Here is a 27,984-nt window from a genome sequence, read left to right on the forward strand (position 1 = left end):
TTCCTTCTATAAAATAATAGTTTAAAAACTATTGATTTACCAACGCCATACTTAACGTCAATTGTTTTTTTTTTCATTAAAAATTGTTCAAATTGGTGTACATGTAAATACGAGGGTTGTTCGGAAAGTTCGTGGACTACCGTCATAATTTTTTTTACCTAACGTCATATTATATCCAATTTGGAATAAATATTTCAACAGTAAATTCAAATGATGTGCATTAAAAATTTTTTAAAATATCTTGGTTTATTTCAAACTTAATTAGACTTTAAAAATGCGAAAATCGGATCACGGAACAGGTCAAAATTTTGTAATTTACAATCAAGACACTTAATAATGTCTGAAGTCATATCTTCTGTAAAATGACACAAAAACAAAAAAAATTCTACATATTCATAATTAGTATTGTTTCATCGTTTCTGATTCCAAATCATGACTTAATAATTCCAATCTTAATTTTATTTTTTGATTTCCTGTGTTTTGATTGGACAAGAACAAATTCAAGAAAAAGTTTACACATCGATAAATTCTCAATCAGAACTACTTTCTTGACCTAGCTTTTATTGTAAAAAAAAAATGAAACAAATCGTTAGGCCTACCCTATTCTGTGTTTTAGCTAAACAATTACAGAAACTTGAAATTAATAAATAAAAACAAAACTGAGGACATACAGGATTGACAGACGGGAATATTATGTTTATGTCACTGTCAGATGACGAGTGTGAATTTTAAATCTCTGAAGTCATATTCTCGACGTTCCTAATCATGCTAATAGGCCTACAAAACAAATCAGCTCAGTTCTCGGTAGCGCTGTGATAGGAAAGAGAAAAGTACTTTAGACTCTTGCCTTATTGGCATCAAATTCATTTTTCTACATCCTTTATTCTGTCCCGTCTTTGAACAAACCAGAGAAAAATCAAGGTTGTCGTCGGTCTGCTACTTTCATTTTAGAGTGTCTGTCGTTATATTGTGAACATGGCCTATATACATGGTCAAGTACGAATTCTTGTGAAGTTTACTTGTATTTACGATATTTGTTGACTTAAACAATATTCTAAGAGTTTTGGTAAGCTATTTTATTAAATGTTTTGACAATTAAAGTTGAACTTTATCGACGTTCATCTCGATTGCGATTCATTTCCACATCGCGGCATAAAGTATTCCTACGCTGTACAGAAATAACAGATTGTATGGAGGTTTCAAAGAGAAATAATTTTAAAACGTCGTAATTGGAATTATAAGAATTAAACGTTCTTTTTCAGAATTTATCGATGTGTAAACTCATGTCTTTGTACTCAGAAACTGAATAAAAGTGTGAATAAAAGTATTTTGCTTCGTTGAAAAGAAATCAGTTTCAGAGGATAGGCAGTCTTCATTGAAAAAGGCAAAAAGACGACTTCGTAGAACGTCACGGAGCAGCAGCTAACCATATAATTTTGTTTTGTACTCTGAAAAACTCCAGAAAAAAACTTTGAAAATGCCGGAGGAGGAAGGAAATATGTCAAAAGCAAGCCATGCATGTGTGTGTACATGGTACATGTACAAGCGGTATTTGAATGATGGATTACTCTGCTTAGGTCATGGTGGTCTGTGAGAAAAAGGATTATCTGTAAAAATCTTATCAAAAACATTGAAAAGCTAGCAACGTCATGCTAAGAGTTTGGCGCTTAACAGATGCTGATCGAAAGTGTGTGAAAGCACACTTATGCAGTGAAAAAATATATAATTGACAAACAAAATAATGCTACTGGAACAATTGTTAGCAAAATAGATTTCAAGTGATAGAGAAACGTTTTTAATGAGTGCACTGGTATTGGGCAATACTGTGTGATAGTATTTTTGAGAACCTCGTGTCGGTATGTTATTGACGTTACAGTGTTGTTGAGGTTGCTCCGTGGTTACAAAACCTGTTTATTTTAAAATTAAATAACATGAACTCTATTAAATCACATGGAATGAAACTTCACACCTAAACAAAATTAATATTTTTACATAATTATGATAATGTGCTCATTTTAAATTTCTTTTAGATACTAAAACGAAGATTGGCATAGTCCATGAACTTTCCGAACAACCCTCGTATGAATAATATGTTAATATATAGAATAAACTTGGATTTAAAAAAAATCAAGCCGTGGATCTTCAGTCCATTTTCATTTTTTTGAACATTATTTAAAAAGTCATTTTTTCCTGGCACAAAATCATATGTAAACTTGCATTTTAGAAAGAAATAACATTAGGTCGATATTACGCCGACAAAAATGCCATGGCTTCCTGCATTATATCCTTCCCCTCATGATCTTTCGACCTTAGCCATGTTAATGCTTTCTCTTCGATCATTTCCCATTCCGCCTTCTGTTCCTTCCAATCTTTTCTCAAGAATGCTATTGCAAGAGCTGTGGCCCAGACATTTACATCCTGTCAAAAGAAGTTACCAATTCAGTGAAGTACAATTGACAAAAGTCTCGAGACTAATAACATGTATATATTATAAAAATGACTAAATATTTGACAAAATATTTTTACCTAAATGCGACTTAGGTTTTTTTTTTTTTGTTGTGGTGTATTTTTTGTTATGGTATCTTAACTAACCACGCTAAAATATATTAATATTTCAAAAGTACTCGAGTTCATCGTTTATACAGGAAAAATAAAGAGCAAATTATATATTATGCCAGGTTTCAGTGTGAAAAATTGGACTGTATTGGCATCTGGTGTATCGTAACATCAATGACAGGGTAGAGATGGCGCACTTTCTTTCAGTTGCTAATACACCTACATAGGAATAATACGTTGAGTAATATAAAATTATCTTTGAATGTGGTCTCTTCATTGGTTTGTGATATCTTCACACTGCATGAAAATTTGGCTTTACAAAACAAGTAAAGATAATGTAAATTTATTATTTACAATGCCTTTAATTGGCTTTTCTGAAAAAAGTCAAAGTTGGAAAAGGTAACCTTTACATTAACTTTACATGCACTTAAATATGATGTAATGTCCCACTTTTTCTTGACTTTACAAAAAAGTAAAGTTAATATTTACAAACATAAAACACAGTATTTGGGGTTCATTAAAGCTGATAATTACAAATCTTAAATTTACTTAAATACCATCTTTAATAGCCACAAAAGTTAATAATTACTTTTTCCATTCTTCTGAATAAAGCTTGTGCATATAATAAATAAGCTTTTCCTTCCAAATTGAAACTGCAAAAGAAGTCTGGACATCATACTTAATATACAAAGTAACAACAGATTGACTTAAACTTTCTTTATTACTATACCAAACATTTTTATACAAACATATAATCAAAAACATCAAATTTCTTGACAGTATCTGTTGTTCATAGTCTATCCTGCAAATCCAATACACATAAATAAGTATCCAGGACAGAGTACATTTCACCAAAATCCTTTTCAAACATGTCATTTTGTTTCGTATAAAGAACCAATTGTTCATCCTTGAATTTAAAGATTTGAATTGACATGAAACTGTGCTCTGCTTTCTTGTTACTGAACATGCATTTCTGTGGAAATCAACAACTGTCCAGATATATATTGTGTCACACCTTCCTTTTCAGAGTCCAAAACTTTTATTCTCATGCAGGCAGTCTTCTATTGTTTTCCTTCAAAGAAAAATATATATATATATTATGAGTGACATGAATATGAATATTTTCATAGGCATATGTGTTATAAATTCAAATAAACTGTGATATCAGTATTCACAGTATCATGACTAATGAAAATTGAAACAAGATGCAACCATATTAATAAATAAAAATTTCATACATGACCTTTAACCTCAAAAAGAAAATATTTTGAACCATTAATGTCAGCCTTTATTTTTACCAAAAAAACGATGCTAATCTTATTAAATAAGACAGATACAAACAGATGAACATGTTGTTGTTAACTTATTTTATAATATAAATGGACTGGGCCACTAGCCTTTATCTTACCCCTAAGATTAAAATTTAATGACTCTGTAATTTCTTTGTTTATCATTACCTAATATTTCTTTTGAAAGGATTATTTACAAAATATACTAATGTAGGAGTAATACATGTATAAGATTTCTTGTGACCTTCTGTAGCTAAGATACTTTTGCAGAATTGGAAAATGTTTGTCTTACTTGCAAGATAATTTGTGAAAAAGTACTGGCATCAGTATCTATGGATAATTACTGAACACATATAATTAACTCCATTTTCCTTCTTAGTAATCAGGTTACAAAAGGACCAATAGTTGCTGCTTATCGAGCTATAGTATGATACTCTAGTTATGGTTTAGGATATATGTACCTTTCTCCAAGTAGCATGTTGCTGCTCATGAATTATTTCCTGATCTTGGAATTGTAAAAGTTGACAGGTCCCTCATTTTGAAGATAACATGCTAAAATGGAATTCATACTTTGATAAACATTTCATACATCTGGATAAATATAGTCAATGTTTTCATAAATACTTTGGAGTTTGAAGCATACCAAAGAATGATTTTAAAAATACACAATGCAATCACAGTTAATAATTATGAATTGCCAAACACCCTTATGTTTGTTTTCTTCACAATTAAAGAATACTTTAGGTCTAAGCAATACTTGCCATCTATAAAATTAAACTATTGAACCCTTCTCAAGTGTTTCTTCTTCTTGAAAGATCTGTCAATAAGGTGTTAACTCTCTCACAGTAAGCTGAGTAGGTGGAGCCTGGAAAAAGTAGTAACACATTTTTTGAAAACAGAAATGTATAATTATACTGACTCCCGAACAAGTCAAGCAATTGATAATGTAAATAATTGTTTAAGTAACATTTTAATGATACCATTTATTGATTTTTTTAAAACTAATACGTACAAGTACCGTCAAAAAACATTGGTATCCCTTGGTCTGGTAAATCATACATTGTTGTCATCCATGACTTTTTTCCTTCAAGAAACTGCATAATTGATTTCACTAGAACCTGTTTTTGAAAAATGGACATGGTTTAGAATACAAAATAATATCTATAAAATATAACCTAACTTGCCCTCTATTAAGAACATTGCCCCTACCCTGGCTTCTATTTTTTTTCTAGCATTAATGTAAACAGATAAACATTCTAAAACTGTGACCTAGAATTGTTTTTTCTTGGTCTTGTTTAACCCATGATCCTTTACAGAAAAAATGGAACATTATCCCCAATTTATCAAGTTACTTATCTAAAATACATATTTAGCGTAGTTTTTCCTGACTTTCGTCAGTTTCAATGTTCCACAATGTATGCTGAAAACAGATGGAAAACGTAAACAAACCTGCACTGCAGTGCATGCCAATTGCCAGCCCGAGAGCTCGAGCAGTTTTCCAAGCAATAACCTCCTTAAATCTACCGGTAGATGAAAAGGTATTAAATCAACTGATCACTGGTTGCATATTTTCGTCAAAAATACCAGAAAATTCGATGAGACCCGCTCAACTTGATTTGAAATGATTGGCTATTCAACCGAATACACAGTGCCATATTTGGGTTACTGTTAAAAGTAAATCGTTCGTTTTGTATTCGAGAAGACTTGAATGAAGAGGATTACACAATACTGAGGTGGAAAACATCGGTATAATATGATAATATATATTTCAGTATTTTAAAGTAAAGTTTGTCAAATGAACGGGACATATTACTGATATTACCTCTTATAAACAAAACCAATAAGCGTATGACTTATTCAGGGCACTTGCAATGTATGGGAACCAGTCTACAAGGCCACAAAATTCCGCCAAGAATAAACAAAGAAATTGCGGGATGTTGTTTACGTGTGTCACTCGACACTGACTGCAAGGTAATGAAAATGTTCTTAATTGTTGTGTATAACTGTTTTCTGTCTTTCAAGATATTGAACAACAGTCGTTTAACATTTCAGACGTAACATCTGGGGGGGGGGGGGGGGGGAGGGGTCACCTCTTAATTTATTGCATCTACTACCACTGTGTATAGTGTCAAGATATAATAAATTAAAATGAAAAAAATCATTAATTTTTTTTTTTATATAGATTTAGGACAGCTAAATAAAGGGGCGACTTTTTTTTGTTTGATGCGGGGGGGGGGGGGGTGTTAAAAATATATTAACCCCAAAAATGTTTAAAAGATATAATCTCATCTCAACTGAAAAAATGATTAATAATCTTTCCTTGTCTGATGCCATTATTTCCTTTACCTCACTGAATTAAGAGTTTCTGAGTCAGTTTATTTCCTTTTGTAGTGGAGATAGGGGGGGGGGATCAAACTTTGTTCATTTGAGATAAACATGAATAATATGTCCCTGATTATTAAGGAAATCAAATATTCTATTCATCACTGTTGGAAAATAATTAATCTGATTTAACAGTCAAAAAATTACCTTTTCATAATTTATCTTTTGTAGAAACAAAGAGTGGAGAGCTAATGCATGGTGCTAAGTATGGAAAGGTCTCTTGTGGATTGGTTGTGCCAGAGACAAATGTACATTATTTCTATGTTGGGTAATGTCCTTAAGAATGGAAATTTTTTTCAATTACAAGGGACATGACTTTTTCATATGTTATCACTGTACAGAGATCAAAATATTTTTAAACATTGTTAGGTACTCACCACATTATTCCATCTTTAGAAAAGTATTTAAAATTATTTTCTCGCATTTTTTAAAGAGACCAATATTGTAAAGAGATTTTTTTTATTTTAATCTTGAATTTGGATATTATACAGGTCAGAAGTTTCGGTACACTTTGGGTGAGTGGCAGTTGGGAAGATGGATGACCTTCAGATAGTTTGAGATAAAGAAGTTTTTTTAAATGATTGAAAGTGATCATCACAGAATCAACTCCATTATGAAGATAAATTACGAGCAAGTCAGGTGAGGAATTGACTTCAATGTGTTATCACATTGTGTAAATGAATCTTCATTATTAAGATCTTTTACATTTCATTTTTATATATGAACTTGCTTTTCTATTATTCTAAAATTCCACAAATAAAATTAAAGTAGTTAAAGCATGCTACAAACATATTAAGTATCTTGGCAAGTTTTCAGGGATATTGCAGATGTGCTTTAATTTAAAAAGATAACTAATTTATGCAAAGCTGGAAAAGAAATGGATATTATTATCTATAATTTCGAAGATTATGTTTATTATTAGCACTCCTTTTGTCCAACACCCGAGAGATCTGAGTATCCATCCTACTGTTGAATTAACTGGTGACCAAGAAAAGATGACAGAGAGGGGAATCAAATATGGATGCCATCGTGATCAAGAATATACACACTGACTAGAAAATATCTGAAAATTTATAGACGAACATTCAAGCATTTATAATAATGAAAGTTATTCAGCAAGAGAGTTTTTGCACAAGTTTAATTTCAGTAAAATTGTGTATATTGTGCACAGAGGAACTTAGTATGTAACTCATTATGATTATCCATTTCTTTAGAGGATGTATTCGGAGTATATTTAAATAATCATTATCTTGTAGAAAAGAGCACACAAAACTTTTCTCTCTGTGTGAAGCAAGACACATATGCATACACTCCAGCATTAACCACAACCAATGTTACATATTTTCCAGGGCATGTGAAGTCGAGCACACACAACATCTACCACAACACCAGTTACATATTTTCCAAGGCGTGTGAAGTCGAGCACATACATGAAAATGTGTGAAGCTGGACACATATGCAAACACACAAGCAACCACCACAACCAATTACATATTTTCCAAGGCGTGTGAAGTCGAGCACATACATGAAAATGTGTGAAGCTGGACACATATGCAAACACACAAGCATCTACCACAATCAATTACATATTTTCCAAGGCGTGTGAAGTCGAGCACATACATGAAAATGTGTGAAGCTGGACACATATGCAAACATACAAGCATCTACCACAACCAATTACATATTTTCCAAGGCATGTGAAGTCGAGCACATACATGAAAATGTGTGAAGCTGGACACATATGCAAACACACAAGCATCCACCACAACCAATTACATATTTTCCAAGGCGTGTGAAGTCGAGCACATACATGAAAATGTGTGAAGCTGGACACATATGCAAACATACAACATGTGCCACAACACCAGTTACATATTTTCCAAGGCGTGTGAAGTCGAGCACATACATGAAAATGTGTGAAGCTGGACACATATGCAAACATACAACATGTACCACAACACCAGTTACATATCTTCCAAGGCGTGTGAAGTCGAGCACATACATGAAAATGTGTGAAGCTGGACACATATGCAAACACACAAGCATCCACCACAACCAATTACATATTTTCCAAGGCGTGTGAAGTCGAGCACATGCATGAAAATGTGTGAAGCTGGACACATATGCAAACATACAACATGTGCCACAACACCAGTTACATATTTTCCAAGGCGTGTGAAGTCGAGCACATACATGAAAATGTGTGAAGCTGGACACATACGCAAGCACTCAAGCATCTACCACAACCAGTTACATATTTTCCAAGGCGTGTGAAGATGGACACAATGCAAACACAATCTCCTACCACAGACACAATGCACATATAACATTTAATCCAAAGTATAAAGTCAAGCTCAAACCGGCTCACTGCGTGAAGCTGGACACATGCATTTACTTATGCATCTTGCAAAACTACCTCTGAAGCTATATTCTAATAGATGTTTAAGCAATTTTGTTTCTTTATTTTGTGAATATGTAAATTACACCATTATGCTTACAAGATGTCAACATTATTAACCTGTACATAAATACTCATTAGATAGCCTTTAATAGTTTAAATTGGAAATACTAGTACTTTGCCATATTTATGTTGCGTAGTTTCTCATCAGTGATCTTGAGTAATAACTGAGTAAGGCATTTTTAGTTCCATTTAAACTGCGAAGTTTTGACACATGTACATGCACCATAAAGGATGAATAATATTGTATTGTATTTTAACCTTTTTTATTTTATTCTTTGTCATTTTATTGCCTGTTCTAGTAAAAGATGTAATCTTGTAATGTTTGTAACTGTTTTTGGTAGATATTTATAAAGCAGAAATTATAACAGAAAAGGTTCCAATATATCTAAACTAAAAGCAAATAAAAAAGAGCTCTCCATCTATCAGATACCAGCAAATCAGATAACTTAAAGGTTAAGTCATAGGAAATTTGAAAGTTTATTATATCTATATTCTGATATCTGATACCATTTTTACATTTTTGATTGTCCGTCTACAGTATACAAAAATAGTATAAATTTTTACATTTTGTAGATGACAATCTCTAATACTAAATACAACTGGAAATTGATATAACGCTTGAAAATTTGTGTATTTTTAGTAAGATCGATTTTAACAAAATGGGGGGGGGGGGGGTAACACAATAGACACATCAGATACCTATTTATTAAAAGTCAAAAACCATTTGTTGAAATCTTAAGTACGAGTGTATTAAACAAAAGTCAGTATTCAAGTAAGGATTTTAAAAAGTTTCATTATATATATATATATATATATATATATATATATATATATATATATATATATATATATATATATATATATATAAACTTTAATGCAGCATTAAAGGTGAAAGGTTAAATTTAATTACCTTTTCGTGTAAGTAAAGGTTACCTTTTCACCTTTACTTTTTGTAAAGTTAATACAAAGATGACCTTGCTTTTTGGAGCACCTTTAATGAGATTTACTTTGCAAGTAAAGTTTTGTAAAGGTGTTTTTTCAAGCAGTGTCATAAACGTTCGACAACAACGTTTCCCACAGCTTTAACTATTGTACAGAACATAATATCAAACCGTTTGCAATCAGCAAAGGAGAGATGATATTTGCATCTGAGGACCTATTCATAGCATTTTTGACTCGGAACACCGCCAATATCGACAAGGTCTCAGACCAACAGAGTATGGCCAAAACAATACAAGCAAGTAGATTGCTTATTATAATCTTCTATTCCAAATTTGTATTGCGAATTGAGCTTGATGAAATAGTCAGTCTATGTCCATCGTATATGAATGTTGTGCGGAAAACTTTGTCTGGGAGGTATATTTAGTGTCACGATGGCATGGAATGATATTCTTATACAAACAGGACGAACTTGATAAATTCCTATTCAAATAACTTAAAGACACAACGCTATATAGTGAGGATGTCCTACCTCCAGTAATGTAATATCTCGGAGCCGTATTTCAAAATTACAATGCAAAGCCACATACGGCTTGTTTAATACGTACCTTCTTGTAAAGTCACAACATTCAGTTCGGTCAAAGCCATCTAAATCTTTGATTTTATACATCATTGAGCATGCATGAGGCAAATTGAATAGGGATATCTGCTAAAGACAACAGCAAGCCAAGACCCTGCAACAGCTGACCCAAGCATTGCAATAAGAGTGAAATAACATACCTACACTCAAATTCGTCCATGGGAAGACGTTGTCAGACTATCATTAGTGAAGGCTTAGGGAATATCATATTTTGAACTTTAAGGAAATTGAAATGTGTATGGTTGTAAAATCATTCAATAATTATGACATGTTTATTGTAGCCCTATTGTAAACAACATTAAAATTTTATTATCAACACGTAAGTCTCTGAAGAATTTTCGTGTTTGAATGTTTCATTAAAATTCTATCATGCATTTCTTTTTTGATCGGAAATACAGTCTAATTATGCAGTTTATATGATCAAATAAAACATAGATCTGTAGGAAAAATTGTGAGACTATTAGATGCCAGTTAGGAGAGAAAATAGTCTACATGTTTTTTTTGATAAGTTTAAGTTTTTAAAAATAGTTAACTGACAGAAGGTATATCTGTACGAATTTTATTTCATAGAGTGCCACGGTTCTCCAGATAGATAGCCAGACGGATCGACAGACAAGACAAGGCTGAAGGTATTCTGGTTAAAAACATTAAAAAAAACTCTTTAATTGTAGAATCAGTGAGCCTTGCACATGTTGAATATACATAAACATACATACCTTTACAACAGAAGCTGACTTTATTTTATTCAAAGACAAGCCGAGTATTTCAGATAAAGTTTTATTCAGCTGCCAGGATCCGTCAAACCTCTGGTTCTCGACCAACTTTATCATTTTAGATGTATCATCTAGATATTAAAGTCTACAGTAAGTTTTATTTGCGTTCAAGTATGAATTTTGATCAGCTTACAATGTGCACGTGTTTATGACTTTATGCTCATTAATTTTTGCTCATATTAAGACGCCCGCCCACTATAGGCATATTACAAAATTTACACATTGTTTATTGATGCAAATATGGTAAGTTTTTATATCATGCACAAATGGAGTCATATTTTCATTAACGTTGTATTCACGACATGACATAAAAGACCATAATCTATGAAATATCTGAATTTTTAAAAAATCAAATTAGATTCAATCTTGTACACTTATCTCTCCAGTTGATACAACTACACAAAAAATTAATGGTTGTGAGTTGTTGATTATTCTTAAACTAACATTAATTTTTTTAAAGATAATTTTCATGAGATGACTATATTTTCCCTTTACAATTAGGAAAAATACACGGTTGCATTTGCTAAGTAAGAAAAAAAAGCTTCAAAGCTGTTGGAAAACATCCATGGGTAATGACAAGTGTTTTACAAGACGGTTAATATCTTTAATCTATATATCTATAACAAATTAAAAATTAAATATAATTAAAAATGAATGAGACAGATATATTCATGGAAAATTTGATTTTTTTTTCTCAATATTTTCAGTTATGGGAAATATTTTCCCAAGGGAAATAACGAAAGAGTCTTTCAAATTAAAAAAAATCCACGTTTGAGTAATTATATATGATGAATTACAATTTTTTAAAAGGCCAAGTTTTATACATGTATACCTGTACCTATTCATTACTGTGCTATATATAGCAATATTAAATTTTCTCTTTTGTAAATGTTTTGTCTGTTTTCTCCATACTTGATATACATGTACAGTGTATATTGTGCTTTAATGTACCTAAAGCCAAATCCGAATCTTCAGATTTTAGCAACTTGCGGCATCTTGAGGTTGCTGGACTGCATGCTCTGTATGCCTGTTTTGCTTTTGATGCTGCCTTTTTCTTCTTCGGTAGTAAAACTAGAAATAGGTGGAAGCATCTTTGTGAAAAATGAAATTAAGCTTAATGTCCCTTAAATCAAAGCTTTAATTATTATATATCTAATGCTTTACCTGCACCTCCAAAATTTGCACATTTGGCTTTTTTGCGTTTGATATTTCCTCCGTATTTCCGCTTTCGTGAAATTGTGTGACTTATCATTTCCTCTTTTAACTGTTCTGTGTCTTGACATTTTGATATTACGTCACCACTTGTTTTGTCCACACCAACAAATGCTGTCTGTGTGCTTGTAACATTGGCTGCGGTGCTTAGGACCACAATCTCATGCTCTAAAATCAAAGCAAATAGAAAGGAGTCATCATGATACTGTAAGAATTGTCATATCTTATCAATGCTTAGTCATATAAGTCTTTGACTGTAACGAAAATGATATAATTATTAAAGGATATGAGCTAAGAATTTCAATAATCATCAAAAAGTATATACATGTAGTTGTGAGTTACATGTAAGTTTGGTTTTCAAGGTTAAAGAAGCTTCAAAAAGTGAATTATTGTTGAAGGTTTAGGCCACAACCCTTAGGTCCCACATGTGAAAATACATTTAATGCGATTTTTTCCTCTATTTACCGAAAAAAATATTTTAATATTGCCGTTGAAAGAACAAGCAATAAAATGTTCAAAAGGCGAGGATGAACGTTGTCTTACGAGTCAGCTACGTTTAAGAGAGAGAGAGATGGTATTGTGTATATGCCTTTTTTACATTTCCGTAGAGAATGAGATTAATTAAAATGAAAAAGGTGAGGATATCAAACTGATCAGTCTCAAAAATAAATCTACAAACAATACAAATTTGTAAACTGGGCATAAAATACGGTCCCCCAGAATTCCAACGATGGGTGCCTAGAAGGGGGTAAGCATCCTGTTGACAGATCACACCCACCGTGAGCCATTTTGTATTGATCAGGTAGACGGAACATTCCGTAGTCAAATTTTGTATAAAAACAAAAGCCTACCAATTGGTATGAAACACAACCCAATGAAACAAAAAAGGACTTTCCAAAAGAATTATTAAAATCAGTCGATAAATTGTTCTTTTGTGATTTTTGCTAAACACTGTTCACAATTACACGTATTATAATACGAAGCCTTACCATCAGCACCATTCATTTCCATCTCTGATAATCTGGTTTTAGCGGCTAGTCTATGAAGTGGACATGATTCATCTTTGTTACTTGACCTGCTTGTGGCACTTAAAGTAAAATCCATGTTGTATTCCACATTCTTGTCCCCTGCTTTACCAGCCAGTTTCATTGAACTTTTGCCAGGAAATCGCTATTAAAAATCAAAATCAAATATTTCTCAAGTATTAATTTTGAAATCTACATGAGCATGTATCGTATTTGAAAGAAAAATAAAATCATAGATGCTATATATACATGTATTTCTTTAATAACTGAATGAAATTAAATAAGTTTATTTATAGTTGCCTATTGTTGATTATCATTACTGATTCTAACATACAAGAGAATGTTTAGGGTATACTTTGGATATATCTCTTGATATGATTCCATAGAGGATAAGCTTGTCTCCTTGAAAAACTGGCGGGACTTCTTCTGAGGCATTAATGACGGAGCATCCTTCAGGAAGGTTCCAAGTTAAAGAGACATCCGTAATTCCACATTGTACACTGCTTTTCATTACAGACATGATCTAAATAAATTCGCAATGTCTAATGAAATTAACGACATATTTCGATGGCATTCTATACAGATGAAATAAAAACAATGGCGCAGAGCAATGGCGCCCATCAAAATATACATTTTGAGAAATTAGAACCTTGAATAACTGAATTATCAGAAAATATGAATTTTCTACATGGATGATAATAATAGCATGAAAATTTTATTATATAAAAAAAATTGAAAGGTGATAATCCTTTTGACTTAAACCATTGACCCAGGGGCCATGAATTTCACATTTCGGTAGAAAATTACATTCTCATTATGATCATGAAACAGTTTGTCTGCTAAATGTCTATGAGTAAAGAAGAATTGATTAGATATAATAATTGCATTTTCAATACATGACTAACTTAGCCGCATCACGGAGTCTGAACCCTGGACCCAGGGGCCCGTCACCTCAAGCCACGGAATTTTATGACACGTCCATTCTATTTCCACAATCCCGTGATTGTCTGCTGCAAGATCAAGTCATTTTTGTGAATTTAATTACAATGTAGTCACTGGATACAGTATTTATCAAGTGACGCAAGATCTATGACCAATGAAATTTCTATATGTAGCAAAGCTGAAAATGTTCAGTAAATCTGATGAAAATCTTCATACACGACGGACGACGCTCGAAGACGACGAAAAAGAAATGAAGACTGAGGTAATTGACTTAGGTTACCTAGTCGCCCGCGTGGCGCAGTGGTTAGAGCGTTTGCTCTAGAGTTGCGGAGTATGGAGTTGATCCTTACGTCGCGGGTTCGAATCCCACTGTGGGGCGTGGAGACCGGTCCTTGGGATGGGACCGTATAAACCGAGGTCCAGTGTCGCAGCAGGTGCTGGCACGAAAAAGATCCCTCACTGCTCAATAGTCCTAAGTGCCGATTATAGGTCAAAATTTGCAGTTCTCCACTGGTAAGTGGTGGCGTCTCCATATGAGTGAAAAATTCTCTCGATGGGCGTTTAACAACAATAAACAAACAAACTTAAGTTACCTTAAAATGTATACCTTGTTTATTTGGTCTGAGGAATTAAGATAGATATGATTTAAAGCAGAACTGAAGTAATACCATATATAAATCTAATGATCAAATTCTCACCTTAGATGCTAGTCTCTCATTGTCTTTGACAAAAGTGGCCTTTCCTCTACTTGCTTTTGCAACCTCTTTTATCAGTTCTGTTGAACAACCATCTCCAATCCCAAATGTAAAGATTCTACATAAGGAACACAATTTCATATATTTAAATTTTTTATAGGTAAAAGAAATTCATTTTTTTTCATCATTCAATAATCAATTTTCCAACATACAAATTGTATAGTCTGTATCAGTAGATACGAAAACAAACCAGACGTCTCTGACTAGACGGACTCTCTACTGCTTTGTATTCATAATAAAGGACGAGAAACACAATACATGTAATTGGAACTAGAAACTATTGCAACATCAATAAAGGAAATTTATTCATAGGCTTAAGTTTACTCGAGTACAAAAATTTATGAAATTCAGATCCAAAGCATTAGGTGCAAGGACTGGCTTTTTGAAGAACTGTGCAATATATATTACTCTTCTTTTAAAAGCCATTGCTAAATTTTCCATCCAAATTAAAGTGTAATAATTTACACTATGCGGAAACTGTAGACAGAGTAATCTAGCGTTGTGAAAGAATTTCAAATTACTATTTTTAGTAAATGTTCGTTAGAATAAAGAAACAAGAGGCGCAGTGGCCTTAACAATCACCTGAGTATAATGTAACGATCCATAGATTAAAACAAAAATAGCTGATAAATAAAGCTATGTTGCCCAAAAGCAAGAGAAATAGGATAATCAGGGATCAGCAAAATATTAATTTAGTACTCAATAACAAATCTTAAAGTTGATCTATTTTCTTTGCCTGTACATTCCCCCATTTGTCACTATCTTTATGCAAAACAATACAAAACAATAGTTCTAGAGCACTATTTGTTAACACATTTCATTCCCCCTCGCATTGGCCTCTCCTTCTCTTTAAAGATTATGTATAATTGAACAAGGATATGGTAATTTTGACCCATTTTTATTTATCTATTAATCAAAACTTTACCTGACTCTTAAAAACTATGAAAGTACTTTTGTAATAAATATTATAAAATTTCTTGTATAATTTTATTATTCAACTGACCTTTTAAGTTACATTATTTACAGTGATTAACTATTATAGGTGAATAGCAAATGGGAATAAATTCTTTCAGTAAAAATTAATAAAAGGACCAAAGGGTAAAAAAATTTCAAAATCTGGTAAAAAAAACATCCGTGCTTATTACAACTTTATATACTCTATTTATCTCCTAGATGACCAGGAGCAGAGAAGAATATTTTAAAGAAAATCAATAGAGCCCTCCTCCCCCCTGGCAGAACCCCTCACCCTGGGGCCACAAATTTCAAAATTTTGGAAGAGGAACCCTTGATCATTATAACCATGAACATAGTTTATCTGCTTAGTATACAGAGGGAGAGAAGATTTTTAACGAGGTTGGATCCTGATATTTAAAGTCTTAAACTTTTTTTGTCAAGTATATTTTTAGTTTCTACACACATAGCTTAATTAAAAATCAGAACAAAAAATGGGGGTCAATATGCTTCTTTTGGCGCTACAGTACATTTCATATGACCTTTTCGCACTGAAATTTGTGTCTTAATCAAAAATCACATCTTCGACGTTTTCCCTCCCATGTTTTTATCCAAATAAATCATGGGACAAAATAAACTATTAGTCTATTTAAAAAAGACACATTAAAATTGTGACTAAGAAAAAGTTTCAAATTGCTTCGCATAATCAATTATTTGACCTTTCTGCACTCACAAAATGTGATTTTTCTGGCATTAAAAATTTAACAAGCACGAAAATTATCTTAAAGTCTTATATATACATTTGCAAATGTTTTTCCTTACATAACACTTTTTGAACAAGGCGTTTTTACACCTGTGTAAAACACGTTCGTCATGTGACCATAAATTGATTGTTTAGTCATAAACGATCCACGTAATTTCATAGTGACGTCATAAGTGATAGACGTGTTCAACACACTCAAGTCATACCGTTGAGTTTTGAAAAAAAATAAGTCATTTATATGTTTAAAAGTTTAGTACCTTACTATTTGTAATAAATCACAAATGTAAATATAAGTAACAAGGTATCATTTTTAAAATTTTATCGGGATGTAAATACGGGTTGGCATGTGATCAAATCTACCATAAAGCCCTTCGGGCTTTATGGGATTTGATCACATGACCAACCCGTATTTACAACCCAATAAAACATTTTAAATGATACCTTATTTCTTAAAAACTTTTGCTGAATTTAAGCAGATTGATCAACGGTATCTTATATATTCAGAAAAGAAAAACAAAAGTGGGGGTCTATTATGTAAATTTTTAGATATTACTAAAAAAGTGTTAATTTTATGTTAAAATTGGCTCAATTTTTTCCTGGACTTTCAGAATATATTTGCTATATTTGTCACAATACAATAAAAGAATTCATAAGAAATAATTTAATAGATATTTCAGAGCCAGCATAAAACATTTCACTGCAAAAACAGCTCTGTGTACAACCGGCATGGAAAAATAGGAATCTAAACTTAACAGTACTGTATATATTTCAAAAGGGAAAAATTGATAATTTTCTTCTAAAAAACCTTCCGCCACAAAATATAGTTCCTGGCTTAATCCTATTTGAATGGAATTTAATTGCATTTTTTTTTTCATCGGATATAGTTTAATTTGCATTGTAGAATCCATATTTAATGTTAGATCTTAAAAATGATGCAGAATTTTAGAAATAAAGGTCCAGACCAAAATCTGCTCAAAAGTTCAGGATCGAACCTCCTTAAAGAGTTAACGCAATAGAGCCCTGTCCTAACACCAGAACCCCTGACTCAGGGGCCATGAAATTCACAATTTTGGAGGAGGCACCCTTCCTCATCATAACTGTGCGTTTAGTTTGTTTGCTTAATACCCAGGAGCAGAGGAGAATATTTTTAAGAAATAATGCAATTTTACTACATGTACATATTCAACAGAGCCCTGCCCTAACACGAGAACCCCTGACCCTGGGGCCATGAATTTCACAATTTTGGTAGAAGACTCAGTGTTTAAAACAATTATGTCTACAGTTTGACTGCTTGATATCCAGGAGTAAAGAAGAAGATTTTTAAAGATTGCATTATTTTTAGTGGTTTTGTTCCCACCCCTCAGGCCCCATGGGGGTAGGGATCATGAAATTCACAATTTTTGTTCACCTTCACACATTAATGCTATGTCAAAATTGGTTGAAATTGGTCCAGGGGTTTCAGAAAAGAAGCTGAAAATGTTCACGTACATCACACGACGCACAACGACGGACGAAAACAGATAGCAAAAGGTCACCTGAGTAAACCCAGGTGACCCAAAAAATAAATCAATCAGAGGTAGAAAATTTTATTCTTATCAAAGAATCATACTTCATTAAAGTTGTGACATCTGAGAATAGTAATACAATACCTTGTGTTTTTCTGTTTTTTCACAAGCTTAACTATTTCTGGAACATTCCAAACTTGTCCATCCGTTAGCAAGAAAACCTATGGAAGGATCATGAATTTATGCGTCTTTTCAAAAACTTAATGAATTTTAAAGTATTTTCAAGAAGAAAACAATATTAAAAATAATTGATTGTCAAGATACTCACTTGTCTAGCGTAGGAGTCGGCGGGTTTGTTTTTAAAAATATCCTCCAGAGGTTTATATATTTCAGTTCCGCCCATATCTGCTATCATGTTTTTCTGGAGATCCATAGCGTTTTGCAAGTTCTTCTCATTATACTCTAAACTCCTTAAAAAGGAAAACTACATCATATACACACCTGTAATATTAAAAAATGACATTCCCCATAACTACAAAGTTACAATCTCTCTCTCTCTCTCTATATATATATATATTATATATATGTATATACATGTATTGTCTCCAAATATCCAATTATAATGATTGATTACAACAAATGTGCAATCATTTGAAAGCCATTCGATGGTTTATTAAATTGCCATCTAAAATGTTATAAAATGTTACAAATTCAACATCATGTGATCTAAACGTAATTAGACTGGTAAAACGAGATATATTTTTCAACAGTCACAATATGAGAAGTTTTGAACACAATAATATAATTATAAACATTTTGGCTAAAGAAAAAGAGTCAGATAAGCTTGATTAAACAATGCACAAAATAAATTTCATTGTAAATTGCAGGTGTTCTTATCACGAATGAGTCGCCCGTCAGTAGTCCATTCAAAGTTTTCAACAGTATCACGGCCAGGAACACGTTAAGTTCCTAGACAGTACCGTTGTCAGAAACCTTTAAAGTTAAGCACTGAAACTGGTTCGTTGTCATGAACATACAGGTGAGGTTATGATAAAATCCGTCCGGTTTCATGCAAAAGATACAAGAATTTATACATAATGCCTAAATTTTAACGTTTTTGACTAATTCTAAGAATAAATTTGAATTTTGGGAAACAGATACAACATTCAGTATTCCATACAAAGATTTATGTATTTGATATCCACAATACATTTTGAGGAGTTCTGGTTGGCGATCACATGCCCATGTGTGAAGCCATGATCGTGAGCGGGAAAATTATATATTTCTTATATTTAATTCATCGAAATGCTTCTTTTATTTTAAAATATGAAGAGAAACTTCATTTTCAATGTATTTGGCAACTGACAGCCTTTTTGTAGCTAACATGTTTTAAGAAATCGCAATTTATAAGCAAAAAAAACTGTCAGTACATGTCAAGTTTATTTGGTCCGGTGTCATTTTTCTTAACATGTAAGTAAATCAATAAAATGCAACAGAAATGATCAAATATATGCTTTATTTCAAAAACTACAAAGCATATTACAAATATATTTAAATCTCGGGGTCGTCTTAAAGCAGCTCACACCAAAGTGCCAACTATTCAGCGATGTTTTTATTTTCAATTCATTTTCTCTTAGGAACCTGCATCCTAGCTAGTATGCAAACATATACAATTCCTTGTATATCATCAGTATAACAAAATTAAAATGTTATGCTTAGGTCACATTTAAGCCGATGGTCGGGCGACCAAATTATTTTCGTATCGTCGGCCGAAAAAAACATGATCGGCCGACACTAGTATCGGGCGACGCAGAATTCCTAGGAACACCGATACCTTTAAAAGTAAAAAATATTTATTAGTTGGCCAACCGTCGCCCGATCATCGTTCGCTAGGCCGGAGTTTGAATTTCATCTTAGGTCGACAGTTGTTCCTAAATGTCGACCGACTGACGACCGACATGCCGATGGTCGGCCGATGATCGAAGGTTGGTGGACGGACTATTCAATGAGTTCTTCAATTGAATCGGTCACAGACGCAAAAAAAAAAATAAGTAATAATAATAACTTGACCCGACTGACATGCATAAAATTGGTCGACCGACGAAAAATAAAAATCGGGCAAGACAACAGCCGATAATGTGAAACTTATGTGGAAGCATCCTCAGGTAATGTAGATTCAAGTTTGTTCAAATCATGACTCCGGGGGTAGGATGGGGCCACAGTGGGCTATCAAAATTTTACATAGGATAATATAGGAAAAATCTATAAAAATCTTCTTCTCAAGAACAGCAAAGCCATAATTGGTCATATCTATATGGAAGCATCCTCAGGTAGTGTAGATTCAAGTTTATTCAAATCAAAGTTTAACATAGGAATACATAGGGGAAATCATTAAAAATCTTATTCTCAAGAACAGCAAAAACGTGATTGGTCATCATAAAATAAAAGCATCCTCAAGTAATGTAGATTCAAATTTGTTCAAATCATGATCCCACAGAGGGGCCAAACAGGGGATCATAGTTAAACAAAGGGTTATAAAGGATATATCAATAAAAATTTCTTCTTTAGAAAACAAAGGTATTAGTCATATTAGTTCAAAAGCATCTTTAGGTGGTGTAGATTCAAGTTTTCATGCAAACATACCCCCCCCCCCTTTAATATTTGAACTGTTGAATACCGAACTGATTCCTGCCATTTCCGAACCAAAGTGCTCAGGTGAGCGATGTGGCCCATGGGCCTCTTGTTTTTGGTGGATTTGTAAATGTGATTGTTGTGTAAATCACATTGACGTATCTCGTATGCTATTCATGCAGCGTGATTGTGACGGTACATTTTGTCGTCCTGTTAATATTGTCGCCGGCGACAACGTGTACCTACACTCACTGAGCATATTGTAGTCCATTAGTACATGTCGCATGACAATGCCTGGCAACGTTTCCATATAGATATGACTAATCATTGCTTTGCTGTTGTTGAGAAGAAAAAGTTTAAAGAATTTTCCTATATATTCCTGTGTAAAACTTTGATCGCCCTTTGTGGCCCCAACCTATCCCGAGGGTCATGATTAAAAGAAACTTGAATCTACACTACTTGAGGTTGCTTCCATATAAACATCGCTAATCACCGGCATACTGCTGTTCTCAATATTTGATCCAAAAATTTCAGAACGGGGAAAGGGGGGGTGCGGTTCAGATTTTTTTTTTGAAAAGCCAAAAAAAAAAAAAAAAAAAAAAAATCGTTTGTGTGTGAAGGAGTGTTACTGTATATATAAGTTAAGTATATCATTTAATCATGAAATTTTACCTGTGGAAAAAATTGAGAGTATATACAGGTTAAAACAACAGAATTTACAAAAGCAAAGAAAATGAAAAAAAAATCAAACTGAGGGGGAAGGGTGGGATAGGGATGGGGGAGGGGGTGGGGTGCGCCAGTGCTAGATCCGCCTTTGGTTCTTGAGAAGATTTATAGTTTTTGTATACCGTATATTCCAACGGAAAACTTTTATCACCAATTGTGGTCCCACCCTACCTTTGGGGGTCATGATTTGAACAAAATTGATTTTGTTTTTGTTTGTTTGTTGTTTTATTATCTCACTTGCCGGTGGAGGGCCAAAAATTTAGACCTATTCTCGTAACTCAGGGCCATTGAAAAGTGTAGGATCTTTTTCGTGTCAAAATCTAAAAAAAATTAAAAGTACACTTCATGTATGTACTTTCACATAAATATCATATCTTCTGATCCAGAAGTTCTTTAGAAGAAAATTTTGAAAGAATTATTCTTAAATATTTTATTAAAACTTTGATCATCTATTGTAGCCTCACCCTTTCCCAGACATGATCTGAATAAAAATGAATCTACACTTTATAATAAAGCTTTTACGTAAGTTTCAACTTTTTTGACACAATGGTTCTTGAGAAAATTATTTAAAGATGTTACTAAATTTTCACTAATTCTTAACTATACATGTACTTTCTTGAAAGAGGTCATGACCATTAATTTGAACAAACTTGACTCCCTTTATCCACGTTTGCTTTCTGTTAAGTTTGGTTGAAATTGAAATTGGCCAGTAGTTCCTGAAAAGAAGCTGAGAATGTGAAAAGTTTACTGACAGACAGACGGACGACACAAGAAATGTGATCAGAAAAGCTCACTAGAGCTATCAGTTCAGGTGAGCTAAAAATGTCAACCCCTACACCAATTATATCGGCACTCGTATGAGAATTAAGCAAAAAAATGAATTCCAGGTAACATTTCTCCTGAACAAATAACTTTCAATCTCATATCCATGTATATATAACGAGTAAAAAAGAATAAACTGTAAATGTTTAAATGTTTAACAATGCTGGACACAATTTTCTGAGCAACACCGTTTCTCCCTACAGTATTGCGAGTAATGCTAAATAAATACAACTTGTTTACTTATTTATCAGCCAAACACTTTGTCTATCCTTCTGTCTGTCTAGCTTTCTCTCTCTCTTTCTCTATGTATGTGTGTCAATCTCTCTCTCTTCACGACCTTAGTAAATATTCATCACAATATATCGGCGACGAAATGTGCCAATGGTCACAGTACTTATTGTCGCCGACGACAAAACGTGCCGATGCTTGACTGTACATTTTGTCTTCCATAACGCAGGAGGAAAAAAAGGCTCGTCTCGGTACAAATTGTCGCCGGCGACAATATGTATCGATGGACGACGATATGTGCAGTCAGGGTAGGTACATTTTGTCGCCGACGACAATATATACAAAACGACAATATTTACCGACACACCTCTCTTTTTGATGGCATGCTTAACTATACCTAAAACAACATAAGATCGTAGTGTATACATGTACAATAAAGTAGCGACAACGGACCGATGACAACGGACTGAATTTTCGTATCTTGTCATGACAACGGACAAAAATTGAAATAAATCAAAATTTTCAGTTTTAATTTGTTCTCAATTTTTCTGTAAAGGCTTACGACACGTCTTGATACTGTCTGCACCAGTTGGTGTGTATATTATATTCTGTTTACGAAAAATATAACATCTCAGTAGGAAAACGAATCAAATCCATAAGCGATTTCAACAGAGTTAATGTCGCCAACGCAAACTCTTCTTTTATTACTTGTTTTTAACGGCTGAAATTCATACAGCACGAAATAGGGTGTCAGCCCTGTTTCCCATTGCAATTTCAGACATTGTTATAGATAATTTAACTTGAAAAATGAAAAACTTCTCAAAGTCTGTCTTCTCAAGTCATGACACCGGACAGATTTTATCATAACCTCACCTGTATGTTCATGACAACGAACCAGTTTTAGTGCTTAACTTTAAAGGCTTCTGACAACGGTACTGTCTAGGAACTTAACGTGTTCCTGGCCGTGAGTATGCCGTATTTTGTAGTTTGAAATTGACTAAAGCTCACCTTGTAAATAATTTTGAATAACTTGATCCAAAGCTGACAACATTGAAGATACAGTTTACAGGAAGACTCTTCAGCATCAGTAGAAGGGCTTCTTTAGCTTTCTCAATACGAGAGCCCATCATTGAGCCTGTTTGATAGTAAAACAATCTTTATGTAGTTTTTATACAACAAATTGATTTCTACGAAATTTTTTTTGCAAATATAACTTATTTGTTCTCATTGTAATTTAACATCAGATACATATTGTTTTGTGTACATTTGAGGTACAAGATTCATGTATCTTTTCTTACCAGAACGGTCAATTATAAACACAAATTCACAAGGTATGTTTGTGTCCAGTTCCTTGAATTCTGGAGAAAAATTTACCATCAGAATGTCGGACGACAAAAACACGTCTGTAAATAAACCAAGGTGAAATATTCTTTAAGAGATTTGGATACCAGTATTGATTAAATACTTGTTTTTATGAAAAAGGAATGCTTAATTAATGAATCAAAATATGTTTCTTACTTTCAGTGTCTTTTTTGCCTATCTCAAGCACAGCTTCTGGCTTCTCAAAGCCTCTGTAGTTCAACACAATGGAAAAATCCGATCCTCCTGCAAGTCGTGTAGATAAAACTTCCTGTAAATTGAAATTTAATACTGAAACATATACATGTAAGCATCTTTTCATGCGAGTTACAGACTGTCCTTATGTGTCTTTAATTCTTTAACTTTGAATAGTATCTGCAATTTAACTAAGTTCATAGCAATTGCTTTTTGACTGATATATAGCATTGATTGTTACTTTGTTTTTTTGTCAATTTTTGAAACAGAAATCAAAATTAACAACAACCAAAAAAAAAGAATTAAGTACTTTGTTTTTCATTTTATCAGCGAAGACGTCAAATTCCATTTTGTTTCCGGATACCATAAGCTTTTTACCACCAATAATTACAGCTTCCAGGTTCATAACAAAGTCAGGATAATAGAACTGGTCCATCTCTTGAACATAGAGCGTGTTCTTTGCCATGTTTGGTTTTAATTTTGACTCATCCGCTGATGCTTGAAGAACCCATAAAGAATGTAATCATTTAATGAATTTTTTTCTGAAATATGCTTGTAACGTAACCCTCCTCCTCCCCCCCCCCTCCCAATAGTAATTTTACAGGATTAATTTGAGTAAATCAAAGCGAACGTATAATTGATAACTTACCACAGTCGGGGGCATATCTTGGATTCAGAACTGTTGGAAGCATAAATGTTCCTGTTTTATCAGCCGTTATTTCAATCTCTTGTGCATACGCAAATGTGAGCTTGGCAGACGTCTTGGCAGGGAGGTTACCGAGTTTGAGACGAAATATATCACCAGCTCTGTCATCTTCTCCCATGTACATAGCCATGTGACCCGAATCGATTGCATCTCGGAAGGTCGATTTCGCCTAATACAACAGTATAAATTTCAATTCTTTGCAATCCCTATATTTTAAAGAATTAAATCAACGGAAAAGATGGCAATCTGCAATGCGTAAAGCACAATAAATCTTACATACAGTGCATTTTGAACTAAGCTTCAGCCACCATATTTTCGGATTCAATTGCATTTTGTTTCAGTGGTAAGTTTGTATTAGGTGAGTGATCGAATAGTATACCAAATTTAATATACATTGAAAATAAGAATTTTGTTTATATTTTACACCGAAAGTACCTGTGATTTTTCCTGAACCTCTGCTACAATTGTCCTGCCGTCTATCTCGGCTTCAAACTTGTAGACCGCTGCCTCGGTGTCCAATGGAAATACAAACTCTGTCTCGATGTTCTCGTCTGAGTCGTTAATGTAATGAAGTTCAGAGGTCACGTTAGCTATGAATCCATGAATTGAAATCTGGATGTTGATTTTCTTCAGTGAAACTGCGATTAAATGTTTAAATTTTACTCAAAGTTTTTTTTAAGAAGAAAAAGAAGACTTTTTATTTTTAAAAAGAACGTTTACTTAAATATTTGTTCCTGATATTTGAATTAGAATTTCAAATAAATCAATTATCGTAGCCTGATGGACAACATTTTATTTTCCCTACCCGTCCGATTCTGAGACAACGATAGTAGTCCACATCTTTTCGATCTTCTAGCGATGGTGTACATAACGAAACGAGTCCAGGCTAAGACTTCGACTCTAAAATCATCATATAATTGTGTTATGTAGTTATTTTATATATCAATAAGGTGTTAAAAAAAAAAAATCAAGAAAGTAATTGATGGTGTTGCACACTGTTCAAATGAAAGAATCACCAGAGAAGCATATACATGTACGTGTAAATGTAATATACATGTATATACATAATTATTTAATTCATTTTATCTAATTCACTTTAGCTATACACTTGTAGCCTTCATGGTACAGGGAAGTGTGTATTTTTTTTTAAAAAAATTACTTAGTCTGCCGAATACAGAACGCACTCGTACAATATTGATAAATGCTGCTTGACTATAACCACGTACATGTACATGTATATTTTTTTTTAAACTGATGTAATTGGTGTTCAACACAAGAGAGCTAAATAGAAAACGGCAAAGATTACAAATCCGGATCAATCTCAACCCAGAGTTATCGTTCCCTCTACGCTTCACTTATAAGTGTTGTAGCGTACCATAAAACGCCCTCTGGTGAGTCCTGTCGATACAATCACTGTGACAATGAAAATTAAGAGTAGGGTCTAGCCCCCCCCCCCCTTTTGTGTCCAAAATATACATTACATTTAACGAATCAATTTTTTTTTTTGGTAAGGCCGTGGGCCCCTACCCCGACCCCAAACTGGTCGGGTTCCCTTTTTTCAAGATTTCTGGATCCGCCACTGAGTTGTTCTTTGCATTTTGATCAGGTATCAATGATATATGGGTGTGCATATTGTTCAGTAGGGTTTAATTATTCATAACACAACTTGATAGGAATTAGGGATAAATTACTAGCTAAAATATTTTGTGAATATACAGTATACATATAAATTCTACTGAATAACGACGTTAGGTATAAATTTTCATCCCTTCCTACGCTTGACCTAAATTTACCTGTAAACACCCGGCCGTATACAGTCTGGTCGAACCCTTAAACGGGGGTATACCCTCAAACGAGGGTTTTCCGTCCCGTCATGCAAGGCACAAGAACGGTAACTCTTGCCGTATCCAATATAAACAAACTTGCCTATATCATCTATCTTTGGAAAAAAGATCGATAATATTGTTATTTCTTCTATGAATTTGGTAAAATATCAATAGAAAAAAATCAACAGGTTAAGTTTTCCATATTTTGAATTTATACTGTAGGAAAAACGAAAATTTCCCGTCATTTCATGAAATAATTTATTAATTTGTGTGACGTCTCAATTACGATTTTTTTTTTTAAATTATGGAATTTGAAACACAAGAAAAAATATTCTAAGAATGAGAGAAATATTAATTTAGAATGTAGATTTAAAAAAAAAATAAATATAATCGTGTTTTCCCCCAAACAATCGTAGTTATTTAAAAAACAATTAAATTACCAAACATTTTATTTAAATTCTTATAAGACATAAAAGACAACAAATACGATAAATTGCAATTGAATTTTATTTTTAACTGTATTTCTGTTATACTTCTTGGGCATGATTATCGATAGTAAAGACCGTCGATTGCTAGTCAGAAGAAACGCGGACTGAAACTTACGATCATAAATAAATCGATTATTAATACCACATTTTCGTGCATTTTATAACAAAAATAAAAGATATAAGGTAAAATAATATATTTCTTTTATAATTTCAATTTAATATAAGTGGTTTATGTCTGTTTATCGAATATTTTATCTTAATTACCTGGATGTCACAGAACAAAAGATAGCCAACTTTTCCAGTGAATAAATCCCGATTTGTACAATAAAGTTGTATTTTTGTAATATACAAACTCTTAAAAAACCTTTAATCTATCATTTCTGAGTGGTTTTACATTTGCCAAATGACCCGTTACTTTGCACCGGCTATTTTTGTAAATCTCTACTTTTTGCGTGAAATACGCACATTTTTAAGCATCTGCGCATGCTCGTACCCCCGTTTGGGGGTATGGATTTCCTATTTCCGTTTACCCCCGTTCGGGGGTTCGACCAGACTGGTATATGTTTACAAATATACTTTACCTTCTATCTCTTTAAAAATAGACTTTTCGGGCCTGCATGTATAATTCCCGGCTCCTTTAAGGTTGTCTGGAAAGTAACATTTATTTGTCCACAAATGGACTCGATCCTAAGAGAGTCAGTTGACTAAAATCTACAGGAATCAAAAATAGATATTACTGGGAAACACCCGATCATATTTAAATATAGAATGCGTACATGTACATCCGTTAGCAACAGAGTCGATCGCCAT

At 33.1% G+C, this 27,984-nt stretch overlaps 1 protein-coding gene and 1 long non-coding RNA gene across 2 annotated transcripts; one reads left to right on the plus strand and one right to left on the minus strand.

Annotated features, from left to right (window-relative positions):
* Positions 1-2,069: 2,069 nt before the first annotated feature.
* LOC133179262 (von Willebrand factor A domain-containing protein 5A-like) lies at positions 2,070-27,984 on the minus strand. The gene is made up of 16 exons (XM_061314051.1): positions 27,957-27,984; positions 25,296-25,498; positions 24,786-25,029; positions 24,465-24,592; positions 24,119-24,230; positions 23,899-24,003; positions 23,609-23,735; positions 18,522-18,663; positions 18,338-18,414; positions 14,918-15,032; positions 13,633-13,800; positions 13,242-13,422; positions 12,205-12,420; positions 11,992-12,111; positions 10,984-11,111; positions 2,070-2,418 (listed from the first exon to the last, which is right to left on the minus strand). Exons 1-16 carry the CDS (start codon positions 27,982-27,984, stop codon positions 2,248-2,250), a joined length of 2,265 nt encoding a protein of 754 aa, XP_061170035.1. The 3' UTR covers positions 2,070-2,247.
* Positions 5,450-8,558, plus strand: LOC133179044 (uncharacterized). The gene is made up of 4 exons (XR_009720087.1): positions 5,450-5,816; positions 6,399-6,495; positions 6,719-6,866; positions 7,150-8,558. It is a non-coding gene; the product is annotated as an uncharacterized LOC133179044 (long non-coding RNA).

The sequence above is a fragment of the Saccostrea echinata genome, unplaced genomic scaffold (assembly GCF_033153115.1).
Source record: "Saccostrea echinata isolate AGI-Se365-2 ecotype Australia unplaced genomic scaffold, CSIRO_AGI_Sech_v1 ptg000004l, whole genome shotgun sequence".
In the NCBI taxonomy this organism is placed as follows: Eukaryota; Metazoa; Mollusca; class Bivalvia; order Ostreida; family Ostreidae; genus Saccostrea; species Saccostrea echinata.